This window comes from Strigops habroptila, chromosome W (genome assembly GCF_004027225.2).
Source record: "Strigops habroptila isolate Jane chromosome W, bStrHab1.2.pri, whole genome shotgun sequence".
In the NCBI taxonomy this organism is placed as follows: Eukaryota; Metazoa; Chordata; class Aves; order Psittaciformes; family Psittacidae; genus Strigops; species Strigops habroptila.
The window spans coordinates 12,923,810-12,942,415 of NC_044301.2; the positions used below are offsets into that span (position 1 = coordinate 12,923,810).

The 18,606-nt window shown below is 43.8% G+C and overlaps 1 protein-coding gene across 1 annotated transcript in view; it reads left to right on the forward strand.

Moving 5' to 3' along the window:
• The window catches only part of LOC115618971 (C-Maf-inducing protein-like), a 184,072-nt gene that overhangs the window by 130,364 nt on the left and 35,102 nt on the right, over positions 1 to 18,606 (forward strand). Inside the window, exons 4-5 of the mRNA XM_030510968.1 lie at positions 14,538 to 14,699; positions 15,910 to 15,948. Coding sequence (XP_030366828.1) covers positions 14,538 to 14,699; positions 15,910 to 15,948 — 201 coding nt within the window. The remainder of the gene's footprint in view (positions 1 to 14,537; positions 14,700 to 15,909; positions 15,949 to 18,606) is intronic.

Consider the following 18,606-nt stretch of genomic DNA (forward strand, 5'->3'; position numbering starts at 1 on the left):
AAGAAATTTTTCCTAATATCCAATCTAAACCTTCCCTGGCGCAGCTTGAGGCCATTACCTCTTATCCTATCACTTGTTACTTGGGAGAAGAGACTGACCCCTGTGAGATAAAAACTTTTCTTGTAAAAGCTCAGGGTAGACACAACAGTGAAACAGCAGCTATTTATTTAACATTTTTGCAAAAACGGGTGTCCTGGCAAGTAGGCACATATGGCAAAGGCAGAACTTTGATTTATATTTCCTATCCCATCCACAAGTTCCCTCCCTTGTTTCCCCATTGGTTGGGTACTCCAAGGTTTACAGCCTATCCGATGCATGTGGGAGAGGATGGAAACTATTTGATTATTGCCAAAGAGAAGTAACTGCTTGGCTGGAGAAGAAAGAGTTAAAGAAGAAGCAAAGTACACTGTGTGATTAAGCAGAGCAACCCAGGTGGACAGGAGTAGGAGAACAGAAAGATAAGGAACTGGCTGTTCTGGGACTGTTTGTGAAACAAAGAATGTTGAAAAAAACAAAACACTAAACCAGGAACTAAACATGATGTGCTAAAACTAGCTTGGTATAAAAGGTAGAGCAATAGGCTAAAGATATCTTTTGCTAGAATGGTATAAAAGCTAGAGCAATAGGCAATAAAGTGATTCGCTGCATGAAGATGCTCTGAGTCCGTGCCTTACATACGCCACAGATGCGTATAATCTACGCGCTAACTGTCCCGCCTCTGGTTACATCTCCCCTTACTCGATTTCGTACACCCCTTCCTCTTATTTATTTATCTCCTTTTATGGTTCAATTTCATAACTCTCTGGCAGACACGTGGTACCCCAACTTACTGTTTAACCAGCCTGCACCTGCTTAGTTTCATAGGTTGTACAAAGATAGTATTCTTTTTAACCACAGAGTGTATCTTTCGTCCAGAGATGATATTGTCTTTAACCACAGAGTGTGTCTTTCTAAGTTATGGTATCTCGAACCCTTTGTTTCGTTTCCTTAGTAACTTAGCCCCAGCCCCAATATGCGAAAACAACACTTTCTCTCACACCCCCACCTCACTACAACCTCCTTTCAGGTAGTTGTAGAGAGCAATAAGGTCCCCCCTGAGCCTTTTCTTCTCCAGACTAAACAACCCCAGTTCCCTCAGCCGTTCCTCAAAAGACTTGTTCTCCAGACCCTTCACCAGCTTTGTTGCCCTTCTCTGGACGTGTTCCAGCACCTCAATGTCTTTCTTGTAGTGAGGGGCCCAGAAGTGAACACAGTATTTGAGGTGCAACCTCACCAGTGCCAAGTACAGGGGGATGATCACCTCTCTGGCCCTGATGGCTACGCTATTTCTGATACAGGCCAGGATGCCATTGGCCTTCTTGGCTGCCTCGGCACAAACTGGCTCATGTTCAGCTGGCTGTCAATCAGCACCCCCAGGTCCTTTTCCTCCAAGCAGCTTTCCAGCCACTCTTCCCCAAGCCTGGAGCATTGCATGGGGTTGTTGTGGCCCAAATGCAGGGCCCAGCATTTTGCCTTGTTGAACCTCATGCCATTGGCCACAGCCCATCGATCCAACCTGTCCAGCTCCCTCTGCAGAGCCTTCCTATCCTTCAGCAGATCAACACTCCCAGCCAACTTGGTGTCGTCCACAAATTTACTGAGGGTGCACTCAATCCCCTCATCCAGATCATCAATGAAGATATTAAACAACACTGGCCCTAACACTGAGCCCTGAGGGACACCACTAGTGAATGGTCGCCAACTAGATGTGATGCCATTTACCACCACTCTTCGGGCTCAGCCATCCAGCCAGTTTCCAACCCAGTGAAGAATCCACCTATCCAGGCCATCAATCTTATCTCGGGCCATCCCATCTTCCAGCAAGGCAGCAAACATATCTTTCTGAGAGAGTCGATTCTCTTTCACCTCACCCCTCCTGTTATCACCTCTCGTGGTATGTTTGGGGCCCCATTCCCTCAAATCTCCTAAAAAAATAAAAGAAAACTTTCTGTCAACATCTTGTCTGTTTTTCATCTATTCATTTCCACTCTCTCAAAGTGAGATCAATGCCCTTCTACTGTGACAGCGCTGTTACCTCTAGCAAACTGAGATCCCAAAACCAGAAAACAAGGCCAAGATTTTTCAAATAACTTCTGATAACAGATGGCCTAAGACTGTCAATCTTGTGGGGGAAAATGAGAGCCAATGGACTTCATGTGCTATGAGGATGTCCTAAGAAAAAAATAAGAAGAAAAAAACCCCCAACAAAATGACACACCCCCTCCACACACACACAAAAGTAGTAGCAGAGAATACTTAACTACAAAAAATAAACATTATTGCCGCATGAAGAGCAAGGGGATGTCACTGCAGAGCCTCACGCAGGCAGACACAGCTGCCTTTCATGTTATCTTTCAAACAGAAAAGAACAAATCTTGGCAGTAAACATCAACCTAACCATGAGAAGGGGCATCAGGAACTGAAAAATACCAAGATATATTTTTAGTTCACCAGAAAGCTGTAACTGGTACCATCTTCTCGGCAACACAGATCCATTAACATACTACTTGGACCCTCTATCTGTCCCCTAGAGTATAAAGTCCAATCTGAAACTCCATCAGGATGCTCAAAGTCCAGCAGGAGAGAGGCTCTGACTATTTTAAAAACCTGCTCATGGTCTCCCACAGCTGGTACCTGTGCATTCCACAGGAAGCGTAAAATCACCAGCCAAAAACTTGTGGGTTGCCTTTTATTCATCAAAGCAAGAAACTTGCTCATCCAAAACTCATGTGTCATTGTCGTGGTTTAAGCCCAGCCGGTAACTCAGAACCACACAGCCGCTCGCTCACTCCCCCCCTTCTTTCCCCCAACTCCTGGTGGGATGGGGAGGAGAATCGAAGGAATGTAAATCCCACAGGTCCAATAACTAAAGTATAATACAAAGCTACCACTACTACCACCACCTGCTGACCGATACCCAGCCCGACCTGAGCAGCAATCTGGGCCTTCCAGGTGACTCCCCCCAGTTTATATACTAGGCATGACGTGCTGTGGTATGGAATACACCTTTGGCTAGTTTGGGTCAGGTGTCCTGTCTCTGCTTCCTCCCGGCTTCCCATGCCCCTCCTCACTGGCAGAGCATGAGAGACTGAAAAGTCCTCGGTTGGGGTAAGCGCTACTGAGCAACAACTAAAACATTGGTGTTTTATCAGCATTGTTCTCAGACTAAAGTCAAAAACACAGCACTGCACCAGCTACTAAGAAGGAGAAAAATAACTGTTACAGCTGAACCCAGGACACTCCCATAAGGTACGTATGCAGCAGTGGCAGCTGATCACCATCTGTGCTTTGCATTGGCTCAACATGAATCACTTTAAATCTGGGAGCTTCATATCTGTGTCAGCACAGCACTTTGTCCAACCGAAAGAGGCTTTTGGCAACATGCTGAGATGCCAGCCTGGATCTGAGCTGCTGCTTGTAGCTGCTCTTCCCTCATCCAGCCATATGCACACATGGTTTTTATACCCATCGATGCCTCCTGCATTGCCAAAGCAGGCTTTTTTAAGGAGTCGGAACTCAAGCCAATTCATGGCCTATTGGTGAAATTTGAGTAGAAACTAGATAGTTATTTTCTATCTTGCTTTAGCTAAGTCAGGACCAGCTCTAAATTTTCCCCTCTAGACTCGGATGCTATCCTATTCAAACTAATATTAGGTCTGAAGATAGAGGGGTGTCAAAAACAGCTGAATAAACAGGTCAGCTCATTATTGTGTACATAGATCTCTGAAAAGGAATAAATACAATTGCTGGAGTATGTTGCTTCTCATGAACGCTGAACTGCTGGCCAAGAGGGATCCTTGGGTTTTGTGCTGGTGAATTGTTCCTCCACATTGTTCCAGGGCTGACCTTAAGACTAATTCTTTGCACTTCAGGACTTCCAGGTCATGGTGACCACTAGTTTCGCCAAATCACAACTTCTCATCTATAGCTGTCATCATACAGAGTTGCACCAACATTAGTCTCTCGTTGAGGTTCCTAGCTGCAGAAAAATCTGCTTTAGGAGATCTCTTATGAAGACAGGACAAGACTGGTAGTCTTTCCTAGGAGTGTAATTATCCTCCTTGCATGATGCACTGGGTTGAAAACCTAATTCTGTGAGTTGATACGTGCTAAGTGCCTTGTTAAGCTGCTGTCATGGGGCCCAATTCTGCATTACGGATGTTATAAGGACTCTTGGTGTCAGAAAACCTACATAAGCCTGAAGGAGCAAAAGGGATCTAGGTGAGGTGGTGTTTTAAAATTTTCTTTCCTTTCTTGCACAGTTTTGTCCTTACATTTATTTCTTCCAATATAATTAGTGCATTGAGTGCATCATAGTATACATAATGTATTAGAGGATTATAAAACTGCTGCTAATATAAAAAAAAAAAAACTGAAACAGTATCTTGTGAGAGTCACAACCTGTATCATCTGCCCTAGCTCTTGCTATAAGTCACACGCTCATCTTGTCTGTCACACCCTCTTGTCTTTTTTTTACCCCAGAATAGCAATTGTTTCAAAATTTAGGAAAATAAATAAATAAAACCAGAAAGCAATGCTAGTAAAAGTATGCCCTTCATTTAGAAGCCATTGCATCATAGCTGTTTATCATAGCCTGGTCTCTGGTGCTCTTTACTGTAGTATTTAAGATGGGAATACTAGATTAGGCTGTGTGACCAGAGGCAAGATCCATCAAGGACAATGGAGTGGTTGTGAGTGACTGACTTGCATTGGCTGGTCTCTGAAGGTGAGGCGGGCAGTGGTTTCAGTAGCACCCCAGTGGTCTCTGATCCTCTGTGAAGAAGCTAGCTTGGGGATGAGAGAACTGAACGCTGAGAGACTTGATTCAGTCTCGTGTGTCACACACCATTTGTACAAAGGAGAGAGAAAAAAGCAAATTGAAGAGATTCAGTGGCATTTTGGTAGGCTAAAGACTTGCAGGAGCTTTGGGGATTTGTGTTGTTGTGGTGCAATAAGATGCAATATAAAAACATGGAACAAAGTGATGGTTTCAGATGCAAATGCTGTTCTGAAATCTGGTATCTCCCTGGGAGAAACAGGACAATTCAGATCTCCAAAGCCCAGAGATCTGAAGACAGAAATACCCTGCTTTTCTGAAGTCCCTTTTAAGATGCTTGCAAGCATCACATCAGTATCCAAGCTGTGCACTCCCTAAGGCTCTGCAGCAGCTTTCTAACACAAACATGTTCCTCGAGCTGTGCACATCTCTCTTGCTGACGACATTGATGATGCAGGTGCACAAGAGAGAGAAGCCAATTTCAAAGCTATTTATGGTGTTGCAAGTGCTAGAAACTCAGCAAAATAATACATTTGCCAAGGAGGAGAAAGTGAAACAGGTGGATAAATGTCCATTTGGAAGATTTTGCTGACTGGTGAGAGGGAAGGAGGGCAGGGAAAGCCAAGGGTGCCCACTGCTAGCAATGGAGAATAATAAGGAAAAGGGATGACGTGACTTTTTAATCCGGTTTACATATCTGGGAAGAAATAATTGCTTTGTGTGCTATCCGGTGCTACCTAAGCTTAGTGGCATTTCCTGGAAAATAGAAGGGGGATGGATTATCTTTCAGAGATTATCTTTTCTTAGCAGTTACTTCAATGTATTAGTAGCTGCTTAATCCCAATTTGAGGTGATTTCTCAGGTGACAGGTTCTTCTGATCAGAGTTCTTATATGCCTGAAATGACTGGCATGTGTTTTGCAGCCTTGAAAATGAGGTAATGTCCTGTTTTCCCGGTGATGACCAGCTCTCTCATGCCTGAGTGGGATCTGAAGGGTGTAGTGCCAGAGCGTGGGGGTTTCTGCACAGCAGGTATGCTGCCTGGCTATTCTCCACTGTGGCCTTGCACATAGCCTTTTCTTTGGCAGACCTGGTCAAAGTGCAGTGACGATAAGATTGTGCATGTTCTTTTTTTCCTACACACGTATGTATTCTCTGCAGTGGCAAAGTCATTTATTCCCACCACAGGCTGAGAGCTGGTGGATGTCAAGGGCTAGGCTCCACAGGCACATTCATCGTGTGGATTATAAAGTGCATGAATGTAAAGGTATTAGGAACATGGATCAGTTCAGCTTGGTGTCAGAGGCATTGTGTAATGTGGTCAGTAATGGTAGGTCTCTGCACAGAGAAGCACACAGCAAGGACCACATTTAGGTGGCAGTTAATGTCACGGTGCTTTGTCTTATGCTTTCTCTTTGATACATGCTAAACTCCACAGTCACACAGTGGCTGCTATAGTTAATTTATTTGACACTATTTTTTTTCCTCCCCCCATGCACTGCAATGCAATTAGTCCACTGAAGGTTTTGGAAAGTGTGGAGTGTATATGGTACACATATTCCTGCTTTTCATCTAATAGTCTTTTCTATTATTATTTTTATTATTTAAATGGAATATGATTTTGCTGACTCCAGCTCATACTGCATAATCTCAAATATAGGAGCACATCAGACTTGCACCCCTCTGGAAACTGTGGGTTGTGCCAGAACATCGAGATCCTGGCATCCAGACAGTGTCTGTGTTGAGCATTTGCTGCTCTGGTGAAAAGGGCCAGAAATGCTGCAGCAGGCAGCAGTGAGGTCCTGCAAGAGGAGGAGGTAGTTGTGCCTAAACATGTTTGAAACCTTCCCTCTGATGATGAGTCAGAGGCTGTTACAGTGCTGTAGATCAAGCAGCGTGTCTGGATCCTGTCCTAATTATGTGAGTCCAGCAACCTCTGCATGAAGGTTTTTGTCACTCATTCTGCGTAAGAGTTTAAAGCAACTCAGGAGGGTTTGTGAATCCCCACCAGCCTGCAGCTAGGGCAGATCTTCCCTGTACATGTGGGACAACTGTGTTGTTCAATTGTATTGAAGTTGTTGAAGTTCTTCCTCCTGCCCAAGATCAGGATGAACAGGTGTTTTGTGACTTTTGCTTAAAAACCCAAACAAAAACATCCAAACACCCAGGACAATATATTTTAAAATATTTCTTCTTTGGGGGAGATGTTACATAGGATTTGCAACCCAAGATAGCAGCTGTGTCTCTACCAATGCTTTTCACAAGTAGGGAGTGGCTTGTGCTTCTTCTAGGAATGTATCTGCATTCATAGTGGAATTCTGCATAGCCAAAGCAACATTAAAAACAAACCCCAGCTTGGCTTTGACATGAAAAATACAGAACAGCAGTTGCTGTGTGCAGGATGGAAGCTGATGTTTTGCCAACCTGAAGTGTAAAGCTGGTGCTGGAACTGGGGCCTGAAGAATGGGAGTGTTTGCCAAAAGGAAATGGAAGCAGGGATGGATGGTTTCGGGGAATGCATCAATGTCGGCCATGCCAAAAAACATCTTCCCTGTGGACAGGTCTGATTACAGTAGTAACCACATTAGCCCATGCAGAGTGCAGCTGGAGCCACAGTTGGCCTTTTGTGTTTTCTAGCTGGGGAAACAGCATCTTGAATGCACACCTAAAGGTAAAGCTGGGTCTGGACCAGCCAGCCGTGTTCCTGCATCATAGTGACCGAAGGGCTGGTTGCAGGGAGTTGAGAGAAAGACAAGACACCAGCAAAAACAAAGCCCAGTTTCTCTGCTTGGTAGTGGGAAGGTCTACCAAAGATGACCTCTTCCCTCCCCCCTTAGGGGGCTGGAAGGAAGACACAATTTTTAAGTTGCTTTCAGTTTTTGGAGGCACACATATTGCACACAGGTTTGTCTTCAGTGGAGCCTCTGAATTTCAGATCTGCTTGACCAGTGTTGTTAGTTTTCTTTTTTCCCTTGGATAGAATATCCTTCCCTTCCCAGCCTTTCATCCCACCTTGTTGCTGAATGGTATCTATCTTTGCAGTACTGGAGCACATTGGAGAGCAGAAGCCCAGAAGGATGGTTAGTCAGGTGACAGCTGTGTGCAAAGGAGATGGAGATATATATATGTAGATATATAATACGTTTTGGCAGCAAGTTGTTCAGTGCATTAATGTCGCAGCTGCCCAGTGTCATGCTGGGAGGCGAGGAGGCTGCCCTATGCACTCTCTGATCCCACATCCACTTTGTACTTGGTCTGAGCAGAAATGTGTTTCATCAGTGTTTCATCCTTTTAAATTTTTGTTTATTTCAGCATTCCTTTACTTTGCAGTGGTACTGTCCAAGTGGTATCTGAGCAAAGGGCAAACTCTGTGCCTGTGGGAAGTATCTGTGTGGTTGTTCCAGTTGTGCATTAGTAACAGATGAACCCATTGAGTTCTGTTGGCTTTGAAACAGTGTGATCTGAGTATTTGGGGTTCTTGCCTGGATTAGTGAGATCTGGAGCAAGGTGGTAGAGACTGGTGGGGGAAAAAATAGGTGTATGTTTGTAGACTGAAACAAGGGGTGGGGGAAGATGATGTTATGGGGAAGCACAGCAACGGGGTATCAACATTCAACTTGCTTGCTAAGGCCCTAGTGCATGTTGGTGGTGCTTTTACTTAGGGGTGCCATGAGCTAGCAATTAATATGGAGGCCTGAGAATCAGAAGACCTCAGTTCTGCTCTGGTCCCGAACTGCCATATAACCTCAAGGAAAACAGCTTGGTTTTCTTGCTCTGTCTCTCCTTCTTGCTTTAAATCATCAAGACTGTGAGCTGCTCAGGGCAGGGACTCACTTGATTGATACATTTATTCAGGGCATAGATTCATGGGTGCCAATCTCAGTGCAATAAATAATGGTGATTTCATCAGGATATTTATTTGCATGAATTGGCAAAAAATGAAGTGTTATTTAGACCTTAACCGAGTGAGAATCAGGACGTGTCTAGCTTATAATGTTTCCCCCCACTTCTCTGGCCTGTGGCAAGGAGTTTTCAGGCAAGTGAGCATTGACCAAATTGATTGCATTCAGAGAAGCAACCAAAGCAGAGGAGCTGATGCACTTCAGCATTTATCACTGGCTAAAATGTAAAATGCAGAAAATGCCTTGACCTGAAAATATGGTGGAGTGCAAAAGTTTGCTGCTGCTGTTTTGAAACTGTTTTAGAGAGCAGCACATTAGTCTTTATGTGCAAAACCTTCAGAAGGTCATGAAGAGTATGAATACTGCAGCATGAGCAGTCCTGATTTGGAAGAGTTTCTATAATCTCATCCTGGCCCCAGGCCTTTGCCTGGAATGGGACTTTTTATAGACTTAGTCTTTTCAGGTGAATTGCTTTTTTTCTTCATATTGGTAAACGCTGCAAGTAGGAACTTAGTTCAGAAGGCTTTCAGTGGATCCAGCTAGTGATTTAAGCCAGTCTCTGGCTATCAGGGAAACTTCTCCTAGCAACAAGTTACTCTTGCATATTTTTCAGAATATTGGGAAATAAGTGATGCCTGCTAGTGTTAAAAGTAGAATATGGATCTAGCATGGCATGGGGATGTGTTGCTGTCTTTGTTTCCATGAAGGTGAAGAGTTAATAGACAGAATGCCAGCAGGTGGTGCTCAAGAATGCATGATGCAGCTTCTGGGCTTTGTAGGACAAGCCAAGCATGTGGGTTGAACATCACAAGCAACTCTTCCTGTTTCTCGTTGTGCAGCATTTTAACAAAATGTGCTGCTATGGCGGCGAAGACCGTTCTGGTGTCTGCTCTTTGTGTCTTTTTTCCTCTGTACATTGGCATCTAGCAAGAGGCACCTCCATTTAACATAAGCACTGTCGACATGAAACTGTAACATTATCTTGGCTCAGCCATCGCCACGATGAGCTGGGGAGGACCTCTGTGCGGGAGGTTGACCTTTTCCCTTTGCTGGAACTGCCCTTGTTGCTCATCAAGAAATAAACAATTGCTGGCACACGCAGCCCTCAAAGTCAGCATATGTGCCTGCAGTAGCTCCAGCTTCTCCAGTGAAGAAGTGATGAGTTACATGCTGCTGTGTGGTAAAGGGCTGAAGAGCAGAGAGCTAGAATTTAACAGGCTGTTCTGGATTAGGGTTGGTAATTAATTTTTTGTAATGTAATGAAGATATTTGCAGATAGGTTCCCAAGAGCACAGAACATTTCCTGGCCACCAGTAGCAAAGCAGGGATGAAATTTGGTCATAAAGAAGGCTAACTTTCTTGCCTGTTTTGGATCAAGTGCTTTAAGATGTTCCTAATATGAAAGGTCTTGCTGGGGCTGAAAAAGGCAGTTGTTCCATGCCATCCAATTTTGTGCATTAGAGTCTCCATTTTTCTTAGATGTCAACTACATCAGTGTTATCATCTTTTCCAAGGAAGTGGTGTTTGAGCAAGGGCTATGGGATGAGGCTATTATGGGATTGAAAAACGTATAAAGATGTTACTTAAAAAAGCTAAGTTTCCTAGGCTTTCCCGAACTTTCTGTTCACAGCAGTGTTCAGGAGCTTTTGAGAACTGATGGCAAAAACCACTGCTTACAGATTTTTGTCACATTTGCTTGATTAATAACACTGGAAAAGTAATTTTTCACATGTGGACTTCAATTCCTCCTTCTCTAAAAGAGGATTGAGACTTAGGTCTTTGGATTTCTGCATGACTTAATTAATTGAGTGATTTGAGAATGAAGGATGCCCTGTCAGTGTCACTTAATTCCCCATGCTGCTTCTTCTGGGTACTTATTAAATTCAGTGGGTTTGCTTTTAAAGTCAGCATAGCAAGATTTTGGAATTACACTAGCTGTGTGGTTCTGGCTGGTCAGTAACTAGGAGGGTCAAATTCCAAGTTGGCATGTGTTATTTTCACTCACATAAATTGTTGCAGGAGCTGCTGCTTTTAGTGAAATCCCAGAGAAACTTCATTCCCACCCCAGTATTTTTCTTGTACATGCTATTAATGATGAATGTTGTGTGAGTATTTTCAGCAGCTGAAGGCATCTTTTACATCTATATCCAGGGGGAATGAACTCCTCACACATGTCGACATGCCTGTTCTCAGATACGGGTCTTTACCAGGCAGCTTTGCTTTTAAGCTTGTGAGTGATTGATTATTGTTTCTCCTTGCTCTGGAGTCAGCACAGGTAGAATAGAGCAGATGGCTTGGTGTTGCTGATGCACAGCAAATTGCTTCTGTAACTGACTGATAGGTTTCAAGCTTTAATTGAAGCTTTCAGCAAGGCGCTCAACAGTGAAAAGCATTCTGATGAGAAAAACAGCAGCATAACCATGGGCAAAGGTTCAGGATAGCAGAGTTCAACCCTCTTGGGGATGGCTCCTCTATTTATTTATTTTCTGCTGCTTTCCCACCATCATTCCAGACTTCTGTAATATCATTTGCAGATTACAACTCAGTACATCAGTGCAGCACAACCATTTGTGCTGAAAACATGATGCAGAGACTGATAAGTTTGGATTTTATTTTTTTTGGTGGGCTCAGCATGTCTACAAAGGTAGCTGTCCCCTGATGCTCCCTTGGAGTCACTGTCTGCCTGGTCTAAGCAGCAGCTTGTTTAGGTCTCTTTTGTGTAGCAGGGAGTACAGCTCCTTCTGTCTTTTCTTTTATGTACGTCATCATCATCCGAACTTTTATTTTTAATGGACATGTCTAAAAGGGAAAGGAAGCCTCCCTTACTCCTCCCTCCCCCCAAGCAAGAGTGGATTTGACAGCAGAAGAAAGATATTTGTGGTAGGGTTGTCTGAGCAGCATCCTGTTGGGCAAGAGGGTTTCCTTCAGCAGTAAGGGGCAGCCCAGAGCAGGCAGGGATGTAATAACCTGTAGTTCACAGCTACAGGTTGGGCAGAGAAGAGATTCAGAGCAGCCCTGCAGAGAAGGACTTGGGGGTGTTGGTTGATGAGAAGCTTAACATGAGCCAGCAGTGTGTGCTTGCAGCCCAGAAAGCCAACCATATCCTGGGCTGCATCAAAAGAAGCGTGACCAGCAGGTCGAAGGAGGTGATCCTGCCCCTCTACTCTGCTCTCGTGAGACCTCACTTGGAGTATTGTGTACAGTTCTGGTGTCCTCAACATAAAAAGGACATGGAGCTGTTGGAGCGAGTCCAGAGGAGGGCCATGAGGATGATAAGGGGGCTGGAGCACCTCCCGTATGAAGACAGGCTGAGAGAGTTGGGGCTGTTCAGCCTGGAGAAGAGAAGGCTGCGTGGAGACCTCATAGCAGCCTTCCAGTATCTGAAGGGGGCCTATAAGGATGCTGGGGAGGGACTCTTCCTTAGGGACTGTAGCGGTAGGACAAGGGGTAACAGGTTCAAACTTAAACAGGGGAAGTTTAGATTAGATATAAGGAAGAAGTTCTTTACAGTGAGGGTGGTGAGGCACTGGAATGTATTGCCCAAGGAAGTTGTGAATGCTCCATCCCTGGCGGTGTTCAAGGCCAGGTTGGACAGAGCCTTGGGCCACATGGTTTAGTGCGAGGTGTCCCTGCCCATGGCAGGGGGATTGGAACTAGATGATCTTAAGGTCCTTTCCAACCCTAACTATTCTATGATTCTATGATTCTATGATTCTCCAGCTCTTGTGCTCCCCCAGCCCCCACTTCTCATCCAGCTTTGAATTCTGCTTTGAATTTGATTTCTTCATAGTACAGGACCAAGGAATAAATTTCAATGTGGAAAATGTATCTGTTGAGCTAGCTTTGTTTAGTGTCCTCAATTAGTAAGAAAGGAGTTGCTTCAAGTTACAAAGCTGGATGGTTGGCTTTGAAGTTTAGATTTTACTTAGTGCTGGGGTAGGTCTAACGAAAAGACCGTAAAGAAAAGCACTATATGAATAATAGAAATTCAACTCTGATTCAAGTTTCCTAAAGATTCTAAGAAATCTGTGATTATGGTAGAAGTAATGCTGGTGGCATTTGCTCAGTTCTGAAATTCCAAACATTTGATAGTGTCTGCAGTATGTGTTTTTATGTTCCTTTAGCATTACAGTGGCTTAAAATGCACTGAAAGTGTAAACTACTGCCAGTGTGCTTTTGTTCTTACATGAATTTAATTAAAAATATAATTGAATTGCTTTATCAGCCTTTTACATGTCAGCCCAGTGCCACCCTCTTCTCCCCCCTCTAACAACATTGACAAACCCAAGGCATCTGAAATGTTTATTTTTCTGTATTGTTCTCTTCTCTTGTGTTTCAGATAGGGTACAGAGGTGACTGTGTTTTCTGTTGAGCATTAAATATGCTGCCACGATGGGAAAGAAGCAGCTGATAAGCAGAGAGCCAGCCTGTTCAGATGGTTCCTGCAGGGGCTGCCCTCTGCGAGTGGAGGAGGAAATGCCATATAGCAGCAAAGCTCCAAACCAAAATAGAGCAGGCTGACCCTTTGCAAAGTTCTCTGCCTTTATTACACTGGCGATTGAAAGCCCAAAATGTGCAGCTGAATCTGCAAGCTTCACGACATGGGCGTTTTTTGTGATTTTTTTGGAAATGCTGCCTAGGAATGTAAGATCCATTTTTTAGTGCAAAACACTGATGTTTTCATGTAAACATAGAAGTGCCATCCTGTGTTGTTTAATAAACCTGAGGATCTATCCAAACTTCTTGACATCCCTCTGACCAGAGGACCAGATTCACACACAGCGATGAGTGGAAGGGCATATGAACTGAACCAAGTGCTGTGGTCCTGGCAGTCGCTCTCCTTGGGCAGCAGAGCTCCTTCCCTGCCAGCTCCAGGGCCAAGCGCTGCATCCAGTGCTGCCTCCAGTGCTGCTCACCTTAGCAAGCCTCTCCTGGTTCCAGTGCACCCTTTGGGCTGTTTTTGGGAGCAGCCTTCTAATGCTCGTCATCGTTTCCTTGAACTTACAGAGTTGCATCAAGCCACCTCTGGGGATTCAGGAGGGTGGGTTTTCTCTAAAGAATACTATTTATAATACAAAGCAGTCTCTGCTCCAGTCATTTGTGGCAACATGGCTGCCGAGGAGGTAAGAATTGTCTTCTGCTGGTCTGTGGACGGGGCAATTGGTGAAATAGCTTGGGCATGTACATATGTAATGCAGGGGCATGCAGAGAACTGGGGCAGATGGGATTAGGCAGCTGGGAATGCTTTTCTTGAGAATAGAAATGCTGTTGCATGGAAGACTTGGAGACTTTACAAGTTAGTTTCTGTTACAACTGAAGGATGACAGCGTGACTTTTCAGGATCTTTCAAGACAGAAAAAAAATCCTGTGTGTTTACTGGGATTTTGCACTTTGATACAATTGATTTTAATTAATTCTGAATGTGAATTCATCAATTAGCAGTGTAGAATAAAATGTCTATAGAATGATGCTTTGATGGCCTCTCTCTCTCCCTATAATAACAGGTATCTGTTATTAGCACGAGGAATAAGGTGTTTGCAAGAGGAGATGATGGAAAGAAAGATGCTCTGGAGTTTAAAACTTAAAGTGAAAAAAGGAAATCACAGTTTTTCATTGCTTCCACAGAAGAAATTGGTATAGACATATGAGGTTTTCTTTTCCATTTAAATGTTTCAAGTACAGCTTTTCAGCAAACAGAAAAGGCAAAACTCAAAATACAAAGCAGCCCACTTGGCAGTTGCATGTAGGAAGCGCATATCCAGTCAATTGTTTCAAGGGGTTGATGGTGGTGTCAGCGTGACCCTTTCATTTTTCTTGCAGAAAAAGATTTACAAGTACAAGAAGGTGCTCAGTAACCCCAGCCGCTGGGAGGTGGTGTTGAAGGAGATCAGGACACTGGTAGATATGGCGCTGACGTCTCCACTTCAGGATGACTCCATTCACCAAGCACCACTGGAGATTGTCTCAAAGCTGTTCTCAGAGGTATGACCTCAGTAGTGCTCCTGCAAGACGCTGTCGCATTTAGATGAGAGACAAACAGTTAAAAGTTTGTGGTGGGTTTTATTTTAACTTGAGCTGTCAAAATTCTGCCTTTGAGTCTGCTCCTGACTTCTGCTGACTTGAGTGGAATTTGTTACTTGCTGGGGAGAAGGAGAATTTGACCCATGTAGATTTCTAGAAACAAAACAAAACACATTTCTCTTGAGGCTTTTTGTTTGTTTTTGTTGATTGTTTATGGTAAATTTATCATGGGTCTGATTCATGTCTTATTTCAAGTCAGTGACAAACCTCCCTTGGACTTCCATTGGCTTTGTTTCCATGACTGATAATTCTTGTAGCAATAATGTATATACCAATAAATTTATTGTGCAGCTATTTATTATTACCAGTTCTGTCAAAAAAAAAAAAAAAGTTATTCTTCAGAGGTATCTATCCTCCTTTTATGGCATCTATTTCAAATAATTAACTTTTCATGGACAGAAAATGTAATGCCAAGCAGGTTTTTCATGTCAGTTCTGATGTGCAAAGATTTGTGATAGCAAAAATGTTGCTAGCTGCTTTTCTTGCAGTAGGCAAAGATCTTAGCAACTCACAACTCTCTAATCTCTGAATGGATCATGCTGCTGAGAAAGCCAAAAGCAATCTCTTTTACACAGGTGGTAGCATAGGTGACTTCCAGTAAATTTATTGGCTTTCACTGGTTCCATGATTGAAGAAGGAATTTCAGAAAAACTGCAGCAGTTAGTTTGCTACCAACAAGTGGTATACAACACAACAATCCTATTATTAATTTTTGTAGGAAAAAAAAAACCAAAAAAAACCCCCACACACAAAAAATACAGCCTGTCATAAGAAAACATTTTTAAGAAATGTATTGCTGGCTTCAGTTTTCCAAATGATTGAGACCTACTCTGGCATCCTGGTGTTTGTATGCTCGGCTTTCATGGCTGGGGTGACTTGGATCTGAATGCGCTGAGGGAGAAATGGAAGCTTGCACAAGGCCTCATAGCAGAGAGTATACCACCTTCTTTAAGAGAATGATTTCAAGGCGATGATTTTTATTCTGAAAATAAGCAATTGCAGTCTTGAGCCTTTCTGCTTGTATGTGGTGGTAGCCAAGAGGACTGTGTATGCTGATGTGCCAACTGAGAGTACTCTTTGCTCATTCATTTCTTCTATTCAACTCTTTCAGAACAACTTAACCGCTCAAGACCATGAGAACATTATTGTGGTGAGTATCTTTGACAAAATCCAAGGACAAATCTGTATTGTTTGTTAATACTTCTATTAATGCTTGCCTCTGCCCCAGTGAAGCAGGCAAATATGAAAATGTTTCCACCAATGCTGGTGAACTTAAGCAGGATCACACCCATTTGTTCTACTGGGATTTGTGTGGTTTTGTCATTTCTCTTTTCTTGTTTCATAGATGAGTAACAATAACATTTCCTTGTCAAGCACAGCATGTTGAGGGTTAATGGCCTCCTTACTAGGCTACACAATGCAATGTTCACATGTATATATGTACTTGAAATAGTCAAAAAACATCATCTCCAGACATGCCCTATAAAACCCTTAGGCTTAGTAGTTTTCTGAGGGGCTAATGCTACCATATACAGAATGTCTCCGTTGCTGATGGTATGTGAGCAAGTGATTGTTTTTGTAAGTGTGGATACGTGTATGTGTCACTGCAGTTTAACCCTCTGCTTACTTAATTTATAAAAATATCTTCCTCAACTTTTTTCTTTTCTGTAGTTTGCATTTATTTAGACATAGAAATAAGTGAATCAAATGGCATCTCTTTGTGCAACAAAATATAAAATCTCAACAATTTATCAGAAAGGTGGAACTTGGTTCCCCATCACTGTAATTTAATTTCAGTCACTGGCAATTACCAGGAGATTTACCCAGTAATCTAATCTAGAACCTCACCACCACCTGATCTTATCACATTCCCATGACTCTTTCTGCAAAATGACAAGGTGGCATGTAGCTGCCAGTAGGTGTGACTGCTGCTTAATATACCATGTTAGTTAGAATCAGCCACTGAGATAAGTTTCTGAAGTGGTATTTACTTCTCTTTGAGATCTGCTGCAGCTTTCATTTTACTCTAGTGCCAAGGGCAATTCAGGCCCCAGTTACGACTAGTTGTTTTGGGGGAAGGATTTTTTAATAAAAGATGCAAGGTGGCCCTGTTGTGAGCAGGGAGGTTGGACCAGATGGCCTTCAAAGGTCCTTTCTGCCTACATTATTTATCGGTTCTGGGTGATGGCTTCAAGTCCTGCCCTTCTGTAGGTTGTGCCTGAACTATTAAGGACATGGCAGTTTCTGGGCATTCAGAGCTCGCTGCTATTACACAGCTAACCTGTGCCTATTCTTAGGAAGTATTGCTAATACTATGTATTTAAGTAGTATCTTGAAAGTACACAGTGATTTGCCATGCAGATGGAACCAGATTTCCTTCTCTAGATGGTTCTGGAACAGATCAATATTACAACTTATCCTTTCCTGGTAAGGAAGGGGAAGCACATGTTGACATAACTGGGCAATGCAAGACAGCAAGTTTCTGCTTTTACCCAGAGCACACATAAGAAAATACAGTGTGCTTTCATGCTGTCACTGTTCCACAGTGACCTTACAGGCGGAGCCATGACCCACTTGACTGTGTCTGTTGAGGTTATTCCCTACATTCAGAATGGACTGGGCTGAAACAATAAAGCTCATTTCCTTGGGCTGACAGCCAGCCAGTTACATCCCTGATGCAGTGATCCTCTGACAGTTACCAGACAGGTGCAAACACTTGGTGGTTTTGCAGCACATGGCTCTGTGGTTTGCCAGGTCCTATAGCAAACACTCCAAAAGATGAATTGAAGGGAGATCTTTAGCTCAACTGTTAGATGGGGAGTGAGGATATTCCAGTCCCACTGAATAGTGTTACAATCTCCATCATAGAATCACAGAATCATAGAATAGTTAGGGTTGGAAAGGACCTTAAGATCATCTAGTTCCAACCCCCCTGCCATGGGCAGGGACACCACACAATAAACCGTGTCATCCAAGACTCTGTCCAACCTGGCCTTGAACACTGCCAGGGATGGAGCATCCACAACTTCCGTGGGCATCCTGTTCCAGTGCCTCACCACCCTCACTGTAAAGAACTTCCTTATATCTAAACTGAACTTCCCCTGTTTTAGTTTGAACCCATTACCCCTTGTCCTATCGCTAGAGTCCCTAATGAAGAGTCCCTCCCCAGCATCCCTGTAGGCCCCCCTCAGATACTGGAAGGCTGCTATGAGGTCTCCACGCAGCCTTCTCTTCTCCAGGCTGAACAGCCCCAGCTCTCTCAGCCTGTCTTCATACGGGAGGTGCTCCAGCCCTCTTATCATCCTCGTGGCCCTCCTCTGGACTTGCTCCAACAGCTCCATGTCCTTTTTATGTCAAGGACACCAGAACCGTACACAATACTCCAAGTGAGGTCTCACGAGAGCAGAGTAGAGGGGCAGGATCACCTCCTTCGACCTGCTGGTCACGCTTCTTTTGATGCAGCCCAGGATATGGTTGGCTTTCTGGGCCATGAGCACACACTGCTGAATCATGTTAAGTTTCTCATCAACCAACACCCCCAAGTCCTTCTCTGCAGGGCTGCTCTGAATCAGTTCTCCACCCAACTTGTAGCTGTGCCTGGGATTGCCCTGACCCAGGTGTAGGACCTTGCACTTGGCTTTGTTGAACTTCATAAGGTTGACATCGGCCCACCTCTCAAGCGTGTCCAGGTCCCTCTGGATGAAATCCCTTCCCTCCAGCGTATCAACCGAACCACACAGCTTGGTGCCATCGGCAAACTAGCTGAGGGCGCACTCAGTCCCACTGTCCATGTCGCTGACAAAGATGT